At 36.8% G+C, this 22019-nt stretch overlaps 2 protein-coding genes across 2 annotated transcripts; one reads left to right on the top strand and one right to left on the bottom strand.

The window, feature by feature from the left end:
• Positions 1-1252: 1252 nt before the first annotated feature.
• Positions 1253-12235, bottom strand: LOC116167806. The gene is made up of 5 exons (XM_031483343.1): positions 10660-12235; positions 5838-5983; positions 5509-5668; positions 4622-5424; positions 1253-2938 (listed from the first exon to the last, which is right to left on the bottom strand). Exons 1-5 carry the CDS (start codon positions 11833-11835, stop codon positions 1615-1617), a joined length of 3609 nt encoding a protein of 1202 aa, XP_031339203.1. The 5' UTR covers positions 11836-12235; the 3' UTR covers positions 1253-1614.
• Positions 12236-19320: 7085 nt separating this feature from the next.
• LOC116168074 (ERC protein 2-like) lies at positions 19321-21053 on the top strand. Its single transcript, XM_031483727.1, has 7 exons — positions 19321-19388; positions 19455-19783; positions 19833-20007; positions 20057-20200; positions 20254-20445; positions 20498-20640; positions 20687-21053. The coding sequence occupies exons 2-7, from the start codon at positions 19521-19523 to the stop codon at positions 20904-20906; spliced, it is 1137 nt and encodes a 378-aa protein (XP_031339587.1). The 5' UTR covers positions 19321-19388; positions 19455-19520; the 3' UTR covers positions 20907-21053.
• The last annotated feature ends 966 nt before the right edge of the window (positions 21054-22019 follow it).

The following is a 22019-nucleotide window of genomic DNA, read 5'->3' as shown; positions in this document are numbered from 1 at the left end:
ATTTGAGCAATAACTTAATATCCAACTGTTGAATTGGGCACGCATTTTTTGTGGGAAAAAATTTTTGATGCCAAAGAATCGAACCCAAGGCGCTCAGGTGCAAGCCACTATACTGCTTTCATTATAAGGTGCTGTATTTGAAAATAAGCATACACAGGGAAAATATAAAACGACACCAAATTAATGTAAAGTAGATATATCCACCACTGCGAACAGATATAAATCAAACGATTTCACGCTTGGATCTTTTGACATTAACAACCAATGACAGTTTAGTTGGTAATAGAAACTACTAGCTGACAAAATTCGTCACTCGTTTTATTTTTCAGCATATCGACGTGTGTTACGCAATCACGGTGAAGGTTAAAGCTCCCTTATGCTTTCTACCACTACCTTCTTAAAATGAATATAGTAGACCATTGTGGCGCACTTTAAATCGTGACTTTTTGAGGGGAACGCACATCCCAACGTGGCAGCAGTTACTCTCTGCAAGTGCTGGTGTTTATATTAGAACACCATCTATGGTTCAAATGATCTCCAGAAGAAATTTCACAGATCTGATTTTTTCAATGTGCAATGTCTGCTTTTTTTTTACTAGTCTCTACAAACAAAAAGGTAACCATTGCCCAATTACGGAATGCAAAAAAAAACAAATATATTGAACACTTGCAGTAGTTAAGGCCTCAAAGGGTTAGACTAAGTTGCTGCAATTGTGCACCTTCCTCGATAGAAAATGCACTAAAAACACAAATTTGTTATATCCAGAATTCTGTCACAATGCAAATATAAACGTACCATTAGGAACAAATAGGGAGCTATATAATCTTATTGCAGCAAACTATTAAGTTTAGGGATAGCGCAATTGAATGTAACTAAATTGTATTTACTTTGATGATAATGAAAGGTCAATTGAACATACCTAATACGACTTGTTAATGAAACTAATCAACTATTTTTCGATTTCTCCGTTCAAGAGCCAAATGGCTTGCGCTCTCAAATCTATTCCGATTGATTTCTATGGTTTCAAAACTCAGCACTTGTGAATACGAATTTAATTGGGTAAGCGTGGAAAATTTCTCGTCCTGAAAATTATATGCGATTCTTCGTATCTAGTCATCTGAAAAACGGCATCGTTAGAAGACACAGTTAATGGACTAGTAGTGGCCCCCATTTGTGTTAAAAAATTGTTTAAAACAAACCCAATAATTTTCTGTCGGTTACCTGTTGTATATTTAATAAAAAATAGTGCTCATAAGTTAATGACACCGGCACCATTTGCTTACTTATAAAATTTATTGAAAAGTCAATAATTTAGAAGATACAACCAAACTGTAAATCTTACGCTGTAGTTTGTAATACCCTACAAACACATTGTCAAGGTAGAAATCTTATCAATTTACATAACAAGTACTCAAACTTTGGATCTCGAGACAAGTTTTCTAATTTGAAAATGTGATACATGACATTTTCTTTGTACAAAGTCAACAATAATATACATTTCAAGAAAAAAAATCATTCACTTTTCATACTTCTCGTACAGTTTGTTAGCTAATGGTCAAAATAAAATAAACGTTTAAAATTAATAGTACACCTACACTTAAAATAAGATGCTACTTAGTTCACCGAATCGTGTATGCTCTGTCTCCAGGTAGCGTGGAAAGGTATTTTTAAGATCTTCACTCGAGTTGTGGGCAGACTCGATAAGAGCAACTTTTGCAGATTGGGGAGTGGCAAAATTTCTACTTGTGGAGGTTCCTGGGCGGGTAATATTTCAGCAGCCATTCCTTCCCTTGCCAAAGGAACCGGTTTCAATACGGGTATACTGTCTCCATTAGCTATCGGTCGTTTCTCCTTCTTCTCTTTGTCTTCCTCGCACTGATCAACGAATAATTCGGTGACTCGTAATAACTCTAACGTGACGCCCCATACAAACTGTGACAATGTACTTTGTAACCTTAGGACACCACCCAATACCATATGATTAGTTGTTGCGCTTTGAGAGATGTACGTTGGTATTATAAGCAACTTTTTAATGTTGGGACACGCGCCTAACGCCAAGTCGAATCCAGGTTTGATATCAAAATTTACAAGCTCCAATTGATATAGGTGGGCCATGTTTTTAACGGCCTCCAAAATTTCAAAAGTATAACAATTACCTTGACCCTTTTCCAGACGTAGCTTCTCCAACTTCGTAAGCCTGGTCAGTATCTCACTGCCGAAATTCTTTGGAAAGTCGGTGCACTCCCCCAACTCCAACGACTCGAGGTTTCTGAGATCCGCGATCACGTCAATGTTTAGTTTATTCAATTCCTTAATCGATGTCAAGGATAAGTGTTTTAAATATGTAAGATCCGAAAGTGCGGTTAAATCCGAAGTGAGGGCGAAACCGGCCGTCGATTTCAGACGCAATTCCTGCAACTCCTTCACGTGGACCATCGGCGCGAGACTCATGGTTTCGCATTTGATTGTAACCGAATTTATTACTTGAAGTTTTGGGTTGGTTATCGGCAGCTGTTCGACGACAAAGGCCGGACACCGACAAAGTTCGATTTTTCTCAGCGAACTAACCTTGGCGATTTCGCGCGTGAACTCCTGCCAGATGTCGTCGCCGCTCGTGTTCGGCAGCAACATCTTCCGCAAGTCTAGATGGACGGTACCGTGCTTCTCGAGGGCGTCAGCCAGACCTCCGAAATTGTGAATTTGCGAATTTTTCATACGCACGGTTTTCCAAAGCATGGAATGACTCGCGATATCTCTCCACATTGAGCAGACGCAGCTTGCCCTCAGCAGATCTTGTACTTTCAGATATTGGAATACGTAAAGTAGTGTGTTGTAACCGTAGGCGACGTTCTGTAAGTAGCTATCCATGAATTTGAAATCTTCTGTCTCCGATTCCGAACGTGATGTAGGGATCACCTTTTGTTTCTTCTTCTTCGCTCTGCAACAAAATGAGCCAATAAAATCTTCCACAGTAGACGGTAACATCACAAAGAGTTGAAATAGACACTTTAATGTTCACATTTTTTAATAGTTATATACGTTCTCAAAATCTTTGATTGTTTTCCTTCTTAATTTGTTATTATTAGTCATTATGCCAATTAGTAGACAAATAGCAACCAAGATGAAATGAACGGGCATGTAAAAATGAAGACGGCTGAAAAAGATACAATATTCTTCTCAAAAATGAACCCCAACTAAATAAGAAAAGTTGAATTTTAGAAAAAAGGAAGAACGGGGTCTGTCTACAGTTCAAATTTTGAAAAAAATAAAATGAAGTACCAGAATTCAAAAATTTAAATTATTTTGATTGGCAATCCAATCATAACCACATGACGACTCAATAGTAGAACAATTTTTTTATGACCAGTGTCACACAGGGTTTATAAAAGCAGATGACCCTAGTAGTTTTTTTTTTAATTTAAAAAACAATCTAAACGGCACCCAAAAGTTAATTAATTATTAAAATAATCACCACTCAATAATAAATGTTTATTTTTACAATCGATAAAAAAAATGTGTTTTTAATTCGATCAAATCAAACTTTGTATAAAACTGGAGTCATAGTGTCTTGAAGAATTTTTTAAAATTTAAATATCAATGAAAGGCCCAATAAAAAATACAAAGATTTTGGAAGGCAACTTTATTACTCGATTTTTTAAATTAAAATCATCAAAAGTTGTACCACGAAAAAATTGATGCCAAAATGTTGCAGTACAATCCGACCCAGAAATAAAAGATCCCTTACACAGTAGAAAGGTGCATTACAGTCGTCATCATCAAATAAAATGAAACAAAGGTTGTGCCCAAATTTTGCAAAATTAAGCGCAGGTCTCACATTATATGATTTTCAGTGTAATAGAAATTTAAAAAAAAAAGGAGGCTGTGGTTGGCACAACAACAAAAAACTATTGACCAAACCACACTATCAGATTGTACAAAATGTATAGACTGCAATGCAAGGTAGACGAAAAATGAAAAAGATTATAAACAACTTGGTTAAATAACACAAAAAGGATATAACAAATCATATGAATGTATTATCTAATGGTTATAGAATGAAAATGAATAGTCGTGCACAGAACAAAATAATACACACCGTACGCCCCAAACGCAAAACTGACTGTTCACAAGAGGCAAAGAGTACATACACCATACTTTCGGTAGAAAAAGACGAGGAAAAACAGGATATAGACCGTATTTTACATTGCAAAAAAAAAACTCCTGCAAACTCAGGCTCTAACCTAAGTTTTCAAACATGACGTTTTTAGGGTGTATCGAAAAACGTAGGAACAAATTTTTTGAAAAAACGCAAATTTTGAGACTTTTGGAAAACGAAGCTTTCTCCCCTATCATCACACTTTTTCAAATACTTATCTCATATAATTTGTCTTATTTAGGATTGGCAATCTGCCAAATATTCAAACTTCACGCATGCGCAACAAGATGCAATATTAGTCGACTCAACTCAAAAAATGAATTCAAATTTGACAATTAAAAAAAAATAACAAATGTATTGGAATTGTTTTGGCTGAAGGAGAGGCTAAAGGAACTGAAGCCTGCAAAAATAAATTAAATTAGAGTGGATACGTTTTAAATAGGTATTTCATAAAAAAACACTCACTCTTGATCTTCATCCGGATTCTCCTCGGGTCTCTTCTGTGCAGTAGAATCGTCTCGAATCTGATCAGATTCAGAGGATTGTACCTCCATCGGCTCTTGAGCGGGGGTGGGAGCGGGATCGGAGGATTTTAGGGGCGACACAGGTTCGGTTTTGATCGAGGAAACTTCAACAGGAGGACCTAAACTGGCGGAATCGGGGGTGCTGGCGACCTCCGTCGAGCCCTCGGCCGCAACTTTGAGTTGAGCATCGTGATCTACCTGTTTATTTCTTGTAAGAGCGGTCGCGCTCGTCGGAAATGTGGGACAGATTGCCAGAATGTTTTGCTTGGGAATTATTAAAAATTGTTTAGTCCCCAAAAATTCCACGTGTTGTGGACGTTGCTGGGCCACTAAAATATTTTCAGATATCGATGTGGGGTTATTACTGGCATTCACTTGAATCGTGGAACTGGAGGGGAACCACGTTGTAACTGAACCTACGATGCTTTTGTTTTTTTCTATTTGCAAGGGGGGTATGGTAACTTTATCAGAAGTAGCGGTGAAAGTAGATGTCTTAGGTAAAAGAGTGGGTCGCGGAGTTAAACGTGGTAATTCAGTTGGGGGAAACTCGGGTGGTTCCTCCACAGGTTGTGGAGTTGGTTTCAAATCGGTGTCAGATTCGTTTGAGCGCGGTATTCGTTGAAGTTTAGGTAAGGTGGTGGGTTGGGTATGTACAGATTTGAGGGCATTGATAGGAGTGAGGGGAGGAGGAGGTGCAACTGTAGATGTACAGCCTGTGTTCGGGTCTTGTTCCAGCTGACAATTCTGCAGAAAACAATGTAAGTTACTTTGCAGTTTACATTAATTGCCAACTATTTATAGGAGTACATTAGTCTAAGCAGTGCGTACCTTGCACACATAGCCTTGAATTGCAGATAGTGGGGACTGGCCGACGCACTCATAATGGTAGAGACAAAGGCAAATGCGGCATTGTAGCGTGGGAATAATCCCCGATACTCCTTGGCAGCGAATGGAGCATGGCCGACACGGCTTATCCGTAGTGCTCAAACTGTAATGTGGTAAGGTATAGGACGGGAGTGTAGGAAAGACGGACAAGCTTACATACATAGCACAAAACTATTTCCAATACAATGTTATCACTTACCAACATATCGAAAATTTTAACACAAAATCACAATAGTAATAGTAATGCACTCTGCATTGCCGATTATACTTACCTAGTAGGCGTTTTATTTGCTTTTTTTGCAACCGGCGAACTCCAATTAGGAGGATATGTGCCAATGTCCATGTCGGAATCATTTTTAGACGCCTTTTTCTCCAACTTTGGTTTGCTTTGGACGCCGCCCCGCGACGGCAACTTTACCTGTAAGTAACACAACACATTATTATTACCAGAGAGCACATTTACAAAAAAATTATAATTCAATGCTTACAACGGACGTTATTGTTGCCTTTGATAATTCACAGCAGAAGCAAAATTAATTAATTTTGACAAATGTGCATAGATATACTGATGAATACCTCATTTACCAAATCCATAGTTACACACTATCCATGTCACTGTGTATGTAAGCTTGATGGGATAAATAGGTATTAACTGTATTGGAAAAAACCTAATTTCTATCCTTACATAAACACATACCTACAGGGAGAAACATTTAAAACACCTACAACAATCATGCCCAATTTTAGAGAGAGAAAATATTTCGTTACAACGTAGAGATTGAACATTGGAGAGGTGTAGATGTAAATTAAACAACGTTTTCTTTTAATCTTTATTGCCATAGTTAAACACCCCTAGCAAAGCTACTAAGGGTAAAATAAAAAAAATTATGCACATAACGATTATATTAATCGGACGTATTTGGATAGCAAAGCTGGCATCATTGGTCCGCACTACTGGTTTTTAGGGGAAAAAATTCCCCTTATGTGATGGTTTTATCCGTCGGTCCACCTTTTTATCGTCGAACTCGAGAAATATAAGAGATAGCGGTGTCAAACTTTCGCCAATTAATTTGTACAAGTAATATGAGCCGGAATAAAAGTCGTGTTTCGGAAAGCAAGCGGATTTAATTAGGTATGAGAGGTGCACAAACGATTTACTCCGTGGTGATTAATTTTATTTGGGAAGCAATCCTTATAGCAGGTATGAATACACACTAGTGAGCTATCCTAGCTGTTCAAAATCAAAATACTGATTATGTATATGTACACGGACATACTCATTGAATTTGCGTTTTAATCGTGTGAAACGGGATCGACGGAAAATGGGTGGTAATTATTTGAAATACATGTCATAAAAGAGAAAACATACACACTGTGTCCAAGATAAGGATGTCTATCAAGGGGAGCTCTAAAACCATAGAAGATTTATTTATTTATTTATTATTATCCCTCTCTTGTTCTGCGCCCAATTACAGAGTGACCCGCATAATGCTTTATTTTATAATATAATATTTATTACTATTATTATTATTAAATTGTTTTATACTACTCCAGTATTTACCTTACGAATTAAGAAAACCTAATTCGGAGTAGCCGGCAGAATGCTCGAAACTGACCTCAGGAAGTTCCCTTTTCTGCCACAGATGAAAAATTCTTACCTCAGCCCAGGTTCGAACACCCAACCTCCAGCTATGTAGCCCAACGCTCTATCACTAAGGTACATAGATTCGAGGATGGTCAAATTAGGGAATAATTGCGCAATTAAACAGTTATTGTCATGCTTTGATGAAAACCAGAATATTTCGATTACTTCCGAAGATATGTCAAAGAAACTGAAATTTTCCGATTTGGCTTTTATTTTTTTTGTCATGGTATTTGAACAAATACAAAACAATAAAAAACACTTTCTCATTGCCACTATTGGAGCTCTACAAAACGCCGTTTTAATACCATGCTTCGTTTCAGAGAAATCATCAACTTTATTTTTTATGTATACTCACTGTATTGAGTAGCATTTTTTTTTTTACTAATACAACAATATATGGTACAGAAAAAAAGACAAAAGTAGACAACTCTGCTAATTTCAACAGGATGGTGCACCCGCGCGCAACGCCCTAATGGTGCAAAAATACCTATCGAAGAAATTTCCCGGAAAATGTAAAATTTTTCTGATAGGTTATCTCGCACGATTAGGACGTTGTGCGTGGATGCAGGTGTCCACGAACTATAATATATAGTTTTGTTGCTAAGGGTGCGACCGGTTTTTTGCCAGTGCCATTCCAAAGTTGGCCTTTAAATGTGCATTTTTGCAAAATTCCAAGAGCATGCGTCAAGATAATTTCAATTTTTTATTTCTAATTTTATGACAAGTTTTCTTATGTGGTGTGCTATGGGCGATAATGTGTCAGGTAAGTCGTCATTATTTCTGAACTTACATTGATCAAAATTCCGTTATTTTTTTTTGTCATCAATCAAAGTTGCCTATTGTTTCTTAAAAAGGGAATTGGTGGCACTAAAGTGGAGACATTAAGTATATGTTCCGATCTCGATCCGGTTGATTGAAATATGTTTTAAGGAAGCTAACACTATGCTCCTTTAGTATTCAAAAAAAAACTCGCGTTTTTGCGCCTTTTTTATAAATCGGCGCCCAAACTATCATGTGATAATGGTGCGGATTATTCACATTGTCATACTTATAAATGCATGTGGTATACTTAAGCCCCGATTTGCACATCTGAATGAACATTTTACACAGTAAAAATGTTATATTTTCGCATAAAATATCTAAAGGTGAAATTAGTTTCGAACTTTAGGACTTTCTAGTGTTGCGTTATCAACAAAAAAGCAATAAAAGCCTTAACATTGTATTTTTGATCTTAAAGTAGAGGAACACAGTAGCAGCTGGCAGCTGCAGCGGTTCCTCATCTGAATACTTATTATCATGGTAGTCTAAGACAGTGCAGGTATTTTAGTAAAGTATCCCAGTGGTTCTCAACCTTTACGACTTTTTAGGTTGAGTATTTTGCCGACTTTCCTATGAATTATAATTTTTTTTAAATACTTATATATAATAAAAACGTTTACTATTGTAATTTTTTAAATCGTAAAGTTTAACTTATTAATAAACTTTTTTACAGTCAGTTGTTTTATAAAAAGAATAATTATTTTTAATTTTTCCCTGTATTTGGTGACCCCTCAGACAGGTTCTGCGATCCCGTTGCGGCCCACTAGTTGAGAACCACTGGTCGTAGCCTACAAAATTTTTACCAAGAATTTCCTATTATCCTATATCTTATTTTTTTGTCGATACTTGTCATATGCACACCTAAGCACGAGCCAAATTTGGTACATATACAAGCAAGATATAAAATTTTGTCATTTCCGGCCGCCATCTTGGAGTAAAAAATTTTTTTTGTTATTTTCATTGTAAGATAAAAATATTCTGCGACTTTTATACAAATCGGTCAATATTTTGAATTTTGGCCAGCTATAATTCAAATACCCCACTGTGCGGCGTCTTGTAGAGCTCAAAAAGTGGCACTGAGAAAGTGTTTTTTATTTGTTCAAATACCATGACAAAAAAATAAAAGCCAAATCGGTAAATTTAGGTTGTTTCTCTGGCATATCTTCTGGAGTAATCAGCATTGTCTGGTATTCTTTAGAGCATTAATACTTTAAATGCGCAAATAAAACATTGCTATGAAAAACCGAAAATAAACAAACTGAGGATGCTGGACAAAAAAATTGTAGAAGAAGACATAAAGCGCTGTGAGGAAGAGTACAAGAAAGACTGTGTGTTAATTAAAAATGTATGACCGCCAAAGGGGCCCACTACTCCCAGATCCTCAGTCGCAAAATATCAAATAATAAACATGGAAAACATTAACGACGTTTCACAATTTCTCGCGACTTAAAATTTTCAAAAAATATTACAATATGGCTACACCTAGAGAGCATTCATGTTTTTTTTTTCATTAAATTTTAGACGGCCTGTGTGGCGCAGTTGCGTGGAAGCGCGATTGCGGTACTAAGGTCCCTGGTTCGAATCTGGGTTCGGGCATGGATATTTGTAAATGTATAGTGAGTTGGGTTGGTACAGCAGTCTTGCTTGAAACCCCCGCCCACTTACAAATAAAGACCAAAAATAAAATAAAATAAAAAATCAGGCTTAGCAATACATCGTATGGGTCGATTCCTAGGAAAAAGTAAGACAATAGCTCTTAAAATAAATATATGAGTGACACAGTAGAGAAAGACAGACGGGCAAAGTGGCCACAATAATTTTTTATTTCTGTGGTAATGTGCTAAAAATAGAACTATATCCAGAGATTAGTACAATTAATATACACAACTATTTTATTTGAAAGAATAAATCACATTTCACATTTCTTGGAGCAAGTATTTTTAATAAATAACCTTAAAACATCAATAAATAACTTCCGCAAAACCAAGACAAGACAAGAGACTGGGTCTAGCAAGTTTTGCAAGACCAAGACCATTAATCTGAGCAAGTACATTAATGTGCAAAAACCAAAGTAAGAACAGACAGACACAAAGGTGGAAACACAAAACAATTGAGTTTTGTTTTCTCAATAAAACTGATCCACAAATATTTAGCACTACCTATCTCGGTATCTACATTAAAAATGTGAAGCAAAAGACAGTGAAACTTCATTGTGCGACAAATCAATTGAAAGCTCCTTCGATCCTATTCCAAGCAAGTAGATAACTGAAATCTTGACAATTTCAACACTAAATAATAATCTAGATCAGGCATGAGAGAAAACTCAACCCTTCAGATGAAAAGATGGAGATAAAAATGTGTCAAAGCAATAAAAAATTCTGAAAAACGTACACTGCGTTGCTTCATCCAACAATATTCTTTTGTAACACACATTTTAAACCACCCTGTACAATTCTCGAATAATTTTAAAATACGAAAGCAGTAGAGGAAATTACTGATGACCGCAGAACATTAACTTACACTCAAATATTATGTAAAATACAGTAGAGAGCATTCCTATATCTCTTACCTTCTTTACTTGCTCCCAGGAATTAATCACACTACAACAAATTGCAACACACGATGCTTACCTTAAACGATGCCCTTCGAGGAGATTTTGCCTTGGTAGACGAATCGACTGGCGATTCGGCGACGGCGGCCGGCTTCGGACTCATCACCTTCGGCGTCCTCGTCACTTTTGGCGTACTCTTCTTCACCATCAGTGGTGTGGACGATGCGGACTTCATCTTGGCGTCCCGAATAATCTCCTTTTCAGGATCGTCGATACCGAGAGGTTCCTTGAAAAAGGTGAAATCGTCGAGAGTCAGCTCCTTGTTCTTTAAATTTTCCGAGACTTCGCGCATCGATCTCACTTTTCTGCCGTTCGGCGTGTAGTAATAGATGTCGCCGTTTCGTTTGTTCGTGTTAAAATCGCTTGTGGCACGGTATACTAACTCGCGCTTCCAGCCGTATTTAAAGGGTTTTAAGTAGCACGGGTTGGATAAATCGACGGTTGGCTTGGATTTTTTCATTGTGGGCGTCGAAGGGCTTCCGGTGCGATTAGCGCGTAAACTGGAATTCGTTTTTAAAGCGATGCTGGGGCTACCGACGCTCGACTTCTCTGATAAATCGTCTTTTAAGTCGACGTTGAGGTTGACGTCGTGATCCGTACTGTCTTTCGCTTCGCCATTTTCTAAATTCGGTCTCTTCTCTAATTCGTCAATTAGCTCTGATTGTGACAGACGCGTTGACTTTAATGGGAAATCGCTGTAGCGTTTATTAGGGACTCGAGCCCGTTTGCCCTTTCCCAGCGTATGAGTATCCGATTTCATATCGAGAGACATACCCATATCTGAGGTAGTATCGGACACATTTTTGTCATCAGATTTCGACCCCTCTTCTTCGGGGGCCGTTTCCATTTTGTCTTCGTCTTCTCTTGGTGCAGGTTTATCTTTAGTAGGAGGCTCGTCTGACATATTTTCGTCTGATGATTTCATTTCGCTAGCTTTCCTCTTCCTTCCTTTCGCAGGTTTGGATTCACGTCTAGCTTTTTCATCTAATTCTTCGCTTTTCTGCTCCCCCGAAAGGCTCTCTTCTGTTGAAGAATCGAAGATGTCATCTTCTTTATCTTCCAACGCCTTCTTAAGCTCGGCCGTATCATCCTCTCCGTTAAGATTCACATTGCTTTCGTTTGGGCTTGTGGATCGCCTGGTAGACTTGGTTCTTAACCTTCCGGGACTTTTAACGATTGTATCGGTCGACTCCATGTTTACACCGTACACAATAAACTTTACAGCACAAGTTCTTTTCTAAAAAAATGCTCTAACATGACCTAAAATTACAATAGCGTTCATTTAATGTGCGTCATTGCAAATTACACCATGCAGTTTACGCATTGCTTCCTCGGGACTTGCTTCGCTTTCAAAACGGATATAATTCACATTTAATCACATCTAAAAGGTGTAATGCACGATTGTTTATCTTAAGGTAACCAAATTAATACGAGATTGTATAAGAATCCCCAAATTTTGGGATAAACTCAACGGTATCGACACAAAGCCGCTTTATTAAGATGGCAGCACAACGCAGTTGAGCAATCGTGAAACGAAAGCGCGCGCGTACCTTTCAAGCATTTTGCAGGCGCGGGAAGTACGAAATTTACAGTCACGATTTGCGAAACACCATCGACCCTTAAATTTAAATGATGAGATATTCACTTCTACTCCCATAAAAACACAGCCTAATTTACAAACAGGCAAACATAAAGCAGTGACATGCAAACGGTGGAATAAATCGAATTACTAGAGGGTACCTTAATTTACCTTGAAAAAAATTCCATTTTGAAAATATTGCCCAATACTACGCACTTATATAAATAATAACATCTATCTTTATTATCCAATTTTTCACAATTTAGAGCAAAAAAAATGTCCCTGCTCGCAATGTTATGCAACGTTCCTTACACGCCTACTATTAATGTTGCATCAGCATAGGGGTATTTTGTTAGTATCAGACCCAAAAGCACAGACTTTATTCCTTCTGGAATCTGTGCTTCAAGGAAGATATAGGTACGTCAGTAATTGGAGATTTTTACCTGTAAATAACTCTGGAAGTTTCGAAATAGTGCAGGTTTGTAAGGGGAGCGTAAAACTAAAATTCACAAAATGCACAATTTGAAACTTGTAGCTGGTGGCTAAGATGGCTGCCAAAAAGTAAAAACAAAGAGGAGAAAATGTTAGGTCCCACAAGTCAGCAGAGCCATTTTAGAAAAATGAAGGACGAAATTCTTCAGAATTATAGGCTGATTATAGGCCCTTTTTGGACACTTGAACAAATTATCAGGCGGCATCCTTTAAAGAAAAAAACTATGGGTCTGCTGGCTAAAGACGAATCTAGCTGACCACTGGTGAGATTTGCTTTGAAGGCGAAAAATTCAGATCACAAAATTATAGGCTATTTACAGGCTTTTTTTAGACAAATTTTCAGGCGGCATCCTTTAAACAAAAAAAACTATCATCCACATCAGTTTGATTTTGCCCCTCTCGGAGATGTAGTGGGTAAATAAAAATTATTTATTTATTGTCTATTTATTGTCCCTCTCTTGTTCTGGGCCCTCAACGAGCTTTCGCCCAATACAACTGAATACCAAACAATCCTCGAGATCTTCCCACATACATCATTTTTACAATACACCCTAAGGCAGGGGTGCTCACACTTGAACTGCTGACGATGTACCTGAATGTTGTTAGACTCTGAGAGAATGCAAGTATGTGTGAAGCAGGATTGTTGTCTACATAGGTAGGGCGTATCGTGGCGCAATTTGCAGAATTTCATGAAAATACTGTACATAGAATTAGTTAATTAGTGGAAACGGCAGAATTTAGTTTTCTGAAAATCGCAAATGTTTCTCGAGATCCACTCAAAAAGTACTCGAGATCGGCCGGTCGGTCGCGATCGACCGTTTGCGCACCACTGCCCTAAGGGGTTGATTCTGTCCCACCTGATCAGCATAGCTTGTAACACAAATTTTTTGAAATGGCATTAGTTTTACTTTTATTTGAGGTGCCTGCATACAACATTTCATTTAAATACCTTAACAAATAAAAGAAATCCGACTGCGCATGCGCAAAACAAAATTTTTGATTTGGCATTAGTTTCACTTTTATTGGAGGTGCCTAGATACAGAATTTCATTTAAATATATTAACAAATAAAAAATTAGGATTGCGCAAATACAAATAGTTGTTATGCGCATACGCAGTATTTGTTTGCATTTGCATAGTTGCCTGAAGTTTAAGGAATATTTACTAACACAGAAAACCGGACATTCATATGTTCTTTGTAACAAGAGTTAGAAACCCTTTTTGGAGGTTTGCGCAGTTTTTGGTCTGTAACTATTTGGCGAATTGGTCTACGTAGCCGAAAACCAATTGTGAACTTTGTTATATCCTGAAGAACATGTGTATATCAATTTTTAAAGCGATCGGACGTTTCTACACAAAGTTATCGTACACACTGGCAGACAGACGAACAGACAGACGCACAGGCAGGCAGCAATACAAAATTATAAACGATCTCGAGGTTCGTTAATAATATAATGAGACGAATAATTTTAATTTTTTTTGTACTTCTTTCCAATTCAGGAATATCGTTTAAACTTTTCTTCTCCTATAATACAAGAGAAGATGCATAGACAACTCAGACACTTTTAACATTACTTTTTTTAAAAGCTGAAACACAACTTGCTATATATTTGATTTATTAGTAAAAGAAAATTCAAATTTCAAATAGCTACTTGACAGATATGTCTCCAAACAGGTGGAACAATCCCTAACATTAAAGTTACTAGAATCTGGTAACTTCCGCAATTTTTGGGCAAAAAACATGCGTTCTCTCTCTAACACACGGGCCCAATGGATTGCGGTACTTTCTATATTTAGTGACTTATAATGGATCTACAGTGACTGTATACCTACCTACAGTTGTGGCAATAATATTGTAACCATAGAAAAATGCCAAGATCTACCAATTCAATTAAACCGATCAGCTTAATGAGGAATATGGGAAAAACATGGCGGATATAGAGCATATGACCACACTGTTTTTATACAGTCACTATTAATGGATCGATATTAATTACAAGGCAAAAATTTTGCACATGCGCATAGAGTATCGCACATGTGATTAGCTAGCTTCTTCTTTAGCCAGCAAAATCATAGTTTTTTTGTTTAAAGGATGCTGCCTGAAAATTTGTTGTAGTGTCTAAAAAAAGCCTATAAATAGCCTATAATTTTGTGATCTGAATTTTTCGTCTTCGAAGCAAACCGCAAATGTGGTCAGCTAGTTTCTTCTTTAGCCAGCAAAATCATAGTTTTCCTCTTTAGAGGATGCCGCCTGCAAATTTGTTCAAGTGTCCAAAAAGGGTCTATAATCAGCCTATAATTCTGATGTATTTCGTCCTTCATTTTTCTAAAATGGCTCTGCTGGCTTGTGGGACCTGAAAAAGTTAACCCTTAGACAGAAAAGTCGTCGTAAAGTTTAACATTTTGTGTAAGGTTTACCCATATAGGTATGCACACGGGATTTTCCGAAATGAGATGTGAAGTACCTAGTGAACATACTAAAAGTCCTAACACCTAGCTGCCGACTCGGGGAAGGGAGGGTGGAAGGAAAGATACATTTTTTACTTTCCTGCTTGTATGTAATGAAAAGGGGTCGTCGTAGGGGAAAATCTTCTTATAATAAAGGAAAGTTCATTAAATTCTCTACAACTTTGATTCTCACTACCTACTTCTTTCGAGCTCCCAACCGCTCTCAAAAAACAGTTTTTCCTTAGCGTTTTTCATCAGACATCCTTTTAGCATCAGGAATAGAAATTCTATTTTAGAGAATTGCGGTTATTTTCACTTCTGTTTTAAATTGCTCATCACAAAGAATCCAGTAAGTTACTTTGGGGTTGTACGACTAGATATAGCTGGTCCCGGCCAGGATACAGCGAATAGAGGAGGCTTACCTTACAAACGGCCCGGTAGTTCTACATTTTGAATATGTTGTCCAGGATGGTTAGTAAGTGTTACTAAATGTAACAATTCCACCTCCTCCGCGCCCGCCGCTATATCGAAAAAACAGAAAAAAATAGGCACTTTCTTCGGATTTTCGCTTAAATATATTCGTGCATGTGAGTGCATTTTAGCTGCAGAAGAGTTCTACATTCTACTCAATGTTATAGAGAATTAAATTTTCTACAATTTACGTTTGTAAATTTTGTTTCCACCGTGGAAGTAGCAAGGTAGATGATTCGGTCCACCAGCCCTCAACGAGCTCTGGAAAGCCTGTGCTCAGGACAGTAGTGAAAAAATGTTTTTCTATTTCGATGTGGAAATAATACCGAAACCGTACTGGATTGGCCCAGTTTGCGTGCGTTTCTAGACAGAAATGATGCTGAAAGAAATAGAAACGCATTATTTTTTTTATTTTGTTGGATTGGTACCCCTCGCTTTTTTGCTGTCAACGGTATCCGTCAAATCAAAACTAAACATAACCTGTAAAATGTAAATAACGTACGAGGAACTTGACCGATTGTATTAATTCCGATTAATTTTGAATATATACTCCAAAGGGCAGAACTTTTTTTATTTTTACTTAGCGTAGTAAAATATGCCAGCAGTACATTCTTGCTTACTTTTTGAACTCCCTTCTCGGCCAGCCAGTTTTCAAAAATTTTGTACTCCTCGTACTTTACTTTCGATTTTACAGGCAGTAAATTTAACGTCGCTTCATTGGCAATCTCTTGGGTCTCTGGTGGGGTACAAGAGACGTATTTGTCATCCGTATTCATCATAACTGCCGCAAAATGGAATTATGACCAAATAATTAAAAGTTTGAAGTTTGAAAATACAGGAATCAGGTTAGCCAACGTGAAAATGAATGAATTGTGTCTATTACCAACATACACTGAATGATAGTTTAAAATTGCCTAACAACGCCTAAAGGCAATATTTATAATTTGTATAATTTATTATTTAAAATAAAAGTCGAAATAGAAAAAATAGTATAAAGCACACGTGTCATTTGTGTACTTGTCGCACTTCGTCAAATGACACTTGTACTTTAATATACTATTTTCTGAAACTACTTTAGAAACAACTACCTACCTACTGTCGTCTTTAAAAAGGGTTAAGAGAATGTGATCTCTAGTGAGGAAAGTAAAAAACAATTGCTAATATATCATGATCTTTAAAATTGAAACATACCCGTATCTAGATTGCTATGTCTCAAGCTTCATTATTGCATACGATAATTTTTCAATTTTGATTGCAGTTTCAGAAAAAATTATGTGTAATTGAACTCTTGTTGAAAAACTCCACTTTCTTCTCTAATAGTTGTACAAATATAACTATTTTGCTTGAAGGAGCATCGCTGCCTTATGTGGGGACAGGGCCGCCCAGAGGGGGGGGGGCAACTGGGGCGATTTGCCCCAGGCCCCCGATTTCAAAGGGCCACCGTGTTGGCCGTGGATCTGTGAGGATGAATGAAACAGCAATAGAGTTGCTGTTATATCATTCATATCGTGTCATGATGCCACCATGCTCAGAAAAGGAAAATATGCGAACTAATTTTGAAATAATTCAGGCTGGCCAATAGAAAGTCTGCAAAACGACGCGATACATTCCGCGCCATAATTATTAATTATTCCATTTTGACAGTTGACGCTTCACGTTATTTTAGTTTACACTTTGCTTCTTGTATTTGCTTTATTTTACGTTTTCCGTCTACAGTTTTATACACACTCTTCTTTTTCAAGGCGCATATAGCTTGGATCTACGATCTGATAAGGTATGTAATTCCCTTAAAGTGTCTTTAAATTTTGCATCAGAATGTACGGTTTAAATTTCTAGCGCCCTCGGACACACGCTCTGTCAGGGACTTTCTGAGCGTGGTGCCACTGTACCTATTTATCTAGTAATTTAGTTGGCATATTGTTTATAAAAAACAGATGTTCTAATAAATATTTTGTAAAATTGTCAAAATAGAACGAGAGCCTTAAAAATGCCTTTATTTCCACTGTTTAAAGCGTTTCTGTGTATCAGTACAAAGATTCACATTCGTGAGCGCTCAATAGGGGCAGAGCTGGGCAGTATTCGATTTTGTAAACTTTTTAGTATTCAAATCCTTTAAAGTATTTAAATACTTTGTAATTAAATACTTTTATGGAAGCAGTATTTGTTTTTGTAACTCAAATACTTACACAAATATTTAGTATTTGAATACTTCGCAAAGTATTTGGATACTTCATAAAGTATTCAAATACTTCGCAAGGTATTTGAATACTTTGAGAAGTATTCGAATACTTCGCATAGTATTTGAATACTTAACCTTCCTTTTTTTTACCAAAAATCGACTACTCCAAAATTTCTCGGGAAAACACTTTTTCTTATTAATTTTGGTGCGTAGAATCCAAAACAATTCGTACTTTTTCGATCAGATTTCTCAATCAAAAGTTATAGACTAGAAACCAATTTCGAAAAAAAATTCAAAGGGCTGTAACTTTTGAACTAGTAGCCCAATCTTAGAACTGTTTGAAATTATGGATTCTACAGGCCACATTCTATAAGAAAATTTTTTTTCCGGGTCGATCTGAGACAATTTTTTTTTCGGGCCTCAAAAAAAGGCAGTGTATAACCTTCCTTTTTTACCAAAAATCGACTACACCAAAATTTCTCGGGAAAACACTTTTTCTTATTAATTTTGGTGCGTAGAATCCAAAACAATTCGTACTTTTTCGATCAGACTTCTCAATCAAAAGTTATAGACTAGAAACCAATTTCGAAAAAAAATTCAAAGGGCTGTAACTTTTGAACTAGTAGCCCAATCTTGGAACTGTTTGAAATTATGGATTCTACAGGCCACATTCTATAAGAAAATTTTTTTTCCGGGTCGATCTGAGACAATTTTTTTTTCGGGCCTCAAAAAAAGGCAGTGTTATAACCTTCCTTTTTTACCAAAAATCGACTGCACCAAAATTTCTCGGGAAAACACTTTTTCTTATTAATTTTGGTGCGTAGAATCCAAAACAATTCGTACGTTTTCGATTAGACCTCTCAATAAAAAGTTATGGACAAAAAACAAATTTCGAAAAAAAATTCAAAGGGCTGTAACTTTTGATCTAGTAGCCCAATCTTCAAACTGTTTGAAATTATGGACTCTCGATCGATCTCGATCTCAGACAATTTTTTTTCCGGTCTCAAAAAAAGGCAGTACTTTTAAGTTATTCAAATATTTGAGAACAATTTAGAAATGTTGAGGGGAAAGTTTCCATTGTCACAAAATCAAATATAAAAATTGAATATCGCCGTTAGCCGTGATTCGGCAATGTGTTTTTTGAAATCACTCCGACAATGTTCAAAATTTAAATCAAAGGTAACTGAGACCGTGTTTTCTCATTAACTTTTAGGATTATTTTTCATCCAGGATGAGGTTTAAAAGTAATGGAATCGGGATTAAGTTAATTGAATTGCTATTATTATTTCGACCATATTGTTTAAATACTAATATTTTCAATTGTTTTAATTATGTAAAGAAATGGATGACACTCAATTTCTCACGCAGATTTTCCGCGTACTCGTTCCAAACGGTTCTTCTTGACCGAGTCTTGTTCCAAATTTCAAATTACACGGTAATATTTAGTCCCAGGCCAAACAACACTGAAGCGGGGCTCTGTCCTGCGGTTTCCTGCACTATGGTACCGAACGGTTTTCCATCAGGGATAAATGTAGTATATTGGTTACAATCACGCTTGTGATTGGATACAACTTTTACAGGTTAGCAAACAAAGCAGACTACTTTAATCTACCATTATATCAAGTCTTCTTATTTTAACATTGTAGAAAGTTACGGAGGTCCCTATAGAATCTAGACGGCTGGACAAACAATTTTCGCAGTACTAATCCAAAATGTCACGAATTCTTGCAAGCAATAAATTATCGGGCTCTGGCGATGGTGTGGACATTTCAATTAAAATTGAAACACCTTTCTCAACCCCTCCCAGATCTCCCATGCTGGCTCCGAAGCCCACATCTGCAAAAAGTGCGCAAAAAAAGATTACCGGCCAACTTCTACAAATAAACAAAATTACACAGCTCGCGACCAATCCAAAAGTTACCAGAAGAAGATCTTTGACACTGTCAGAAATTAACCTTTCCAAACCATCAAATACGTAAGTATGTTGTAAAGAATTCCATGACTATAATACAGATCATTAATAGCAAAAAACGGCTCCCTGAAATTCAGTCATCCCCACCCTCCAAGTTCGCAAAGAAAATGTCACCGACCAAAGATGCCGGTCATCGGATTTACCAACTGCTACTATTGAATGCCTGGCGCAGACAAAAGTCTAAAACCAGCGAGGTTCTTGAAACGTTACAGGGTCTTGAGGCGCAGGTTCGCAAAAACTCCTCGCTGACATCTAATAAATTGCAATGCATTGTAGAATTCCCAATTGGTATTACAAATAGATGCGCTTCATCAATTGCGTTCGTCGGAAAATGAAAAACGAAATCAAGCGCTTGCCGACGTGAATCATCTTGAGATCGAGATTGACAAGCGCGAAAAAGAAAATGATAATTTAAAGGAGGTTCGTTGTGTACAGTTACCGCCATGGAAAAATTAACTTATACTTTTTCATAGGATACTGCTGCTCTAAAGACACAGTTAAAGAGCACCCAGGAAGGTATCATGCAAACGAACTTGCAAACTCAAAATGTTAAGAACAGTCTAATGACTAGTCTTAATGATATTTTTGACACAAAATGTCACTTAGGGATCGAACAGAAGAAAAGTAAGACTTTGCTTGATGAAACTAAACTGTTAACCACGCAGGTAATTGATTATTTTTGTAATTTTTACAAAATTAAGTAATTGTTGATAATAGGCGTCCGATATGAAAAACGAAATAGTTAAACTTCGCGATGAAGTTCAAAATTTAGAGAAACAGCTTTCATCCACGGAGCACAAACTTAAGGAGAACTCGGTTTCCGCCAACAATTATGAACTCGAGACAGCGAAATTAATGGCGTAAGTACCAAAACTGCTTTCTTGTACTAGCTACATTTCTTTTTAGTGAAATTATAGAAGAGGAAGCAAAGGAAAAAGTGTTAGTGGAACAAAATGCCAGATTGAAAGCAAATTTTGCGATGGTTCAAGACGATTTAAGGAAAGAATCTAAACGAGATTCTTGGAGAAATGTTCAAGATCTTGCGACTACTTTTGTTGATTTGACGAAAACAGTGTTGATTGCGATGTTGCCAGCGTTACCAAGCAATGTGTTTAATAAGAAATAATGATTTCTTTACGTTATAAGGTTTAATCAAATAGTCGTTTTCTAACAATATGATCGTTTTCTTGAGCTAAAGGGGGTTCAGATTATTGTTTGTTTCTTAAAAAACTGTTAGATACTTCTACATAATAAAAAAATTTGCTACAAATGATATCCTTGCATTTTCAATGTAGGAAGTAGTTTAGGGGTTAGGAGGAGCGCCACTTTTTCAAGTTTCAGGTCGCATAGTAAATAATAACATTTCTTCACACTTGTTTTACCTAATTAATTTTTTGTTTGGTATTTAAATTTGGTAACTAACGCAATTGTAAAATTGCGATAAGAAACCGTTACCTTTTTTTATAATAAGTACCTACTATAGATTAGTGCCCTAATCGTGTGTATCGCACAAATTTCCTGGAAAATTGAAAACTTTGCCGATAGGTATTCTACCACGATTAGGGCGTAGTGCGCGGGTGCACCATTCTGTTGAAACCAACAGTTGTCAGAGTTTGTTTTGTGTGTGTGTGTGTGTGCCATATATCGTTGTATTTGTAATAAAAAATGCTATTCAATACAGTATGCACCTAAGTATACATTAGAGCCCATTTGTTGCGTTTGATACTTTCTTTGATGCATCGATACCATCTTTTCAACTGCCTTTATTGTTCCTGCTTCAAGAGACCTACCAGATTTAGAGAGCTATCTTGTACAGCTTATCGGCCCCAATAAAATTGTTTCGGGCAGGATTTTACTTGGTAATATGATGCCTTCCCTCCATCTACGAAAATCATTCGTTTCGTCATTGTTTTCATGGCTAGTTAGGTTACATAAAAAGGTCCCCTCGTTGTATAGACTTGTAGTACCTACCTATTAGGTACTGATTTTCTACTACGAAAATTATTTTTTGCCGACCTGTATACATAATGTGAAATATTTACTTATTTGCGGAGCTAACATTTACAAATGTCAACATAGTAATGAATCATTTAATATCGAACACGCTGTAACTATGACAATTCTTTATACCATATTACATTAATTTGCCAGAGGTGAATGTCGCCGGGGCTATCATATTCTAGATTCGTAATTATAGGCACTTTTCCGCCCTTGGTACATAAAAGCACAGATTAAGAAG

Source organism: Photinus pyralis, unplaced genomic scaffold (genome assembly GCF_008802855.1).
Source record: "Photinus pyralis isolate 1611_PpyrPB1 unplaced genomic scaffold, Ppyr1.3 Ppyr1.4_LG4, whole genome shotgun sequence".
Taxonomy (NCBI): Eukaryota; Metazoa; Arthropoda; class Insecta; order Coleoptera; family Lampyridae; genus Photinus; species Photinus pyralis.
Note: the sequence above shows the minus strand (reverse complement) of the source record. Positions and strands in the feature narration are given on the sequence as shown.

Coding starts and splice junctions, on each gene's coding strand:
- LOC116167806 (XM_031483343.1), bottom strand. CDS start 11,835: ATGGAGTCGACCGATACAATCGTTAAAAGTCCCGGAAGGTTAAGAACC. Junction 5,669..5,837: donor GCAAATAAAACGCCTACTAG/GTAAGTATAATC, acceptor ACCACATTACAG/TTTGAGCACTACGGATAAGC. Junction 2,939..4,621: donor AATCCGGATGAAGATCAAGA/GTGAGTGTTTTT, acceptor ATTTTGTTGCAG/AGCGAAGAAGAAGAAACAAA.
- LOC116168074 (XM_031483727.1), top strand. CDS start 19,521: ATGTCACGAATTCTTGCAAGCAATAAATTATCGGGCTCTGGCGATGGT. Junction 20,008..20,056: donor TACAGGGTCTTGAGGCGCAG/GTTCGCAAAAAC, acceptor AATGCATTGTAG/AATTCCCAATTGGTATTACA. Junction 20,201..20,253: donor AAAATGATAATTTAAAGGAG/GTTCGTTGTGTA, acceptor ACTTTTTCATAG/GATACTGCTGCTCTAAAGAC.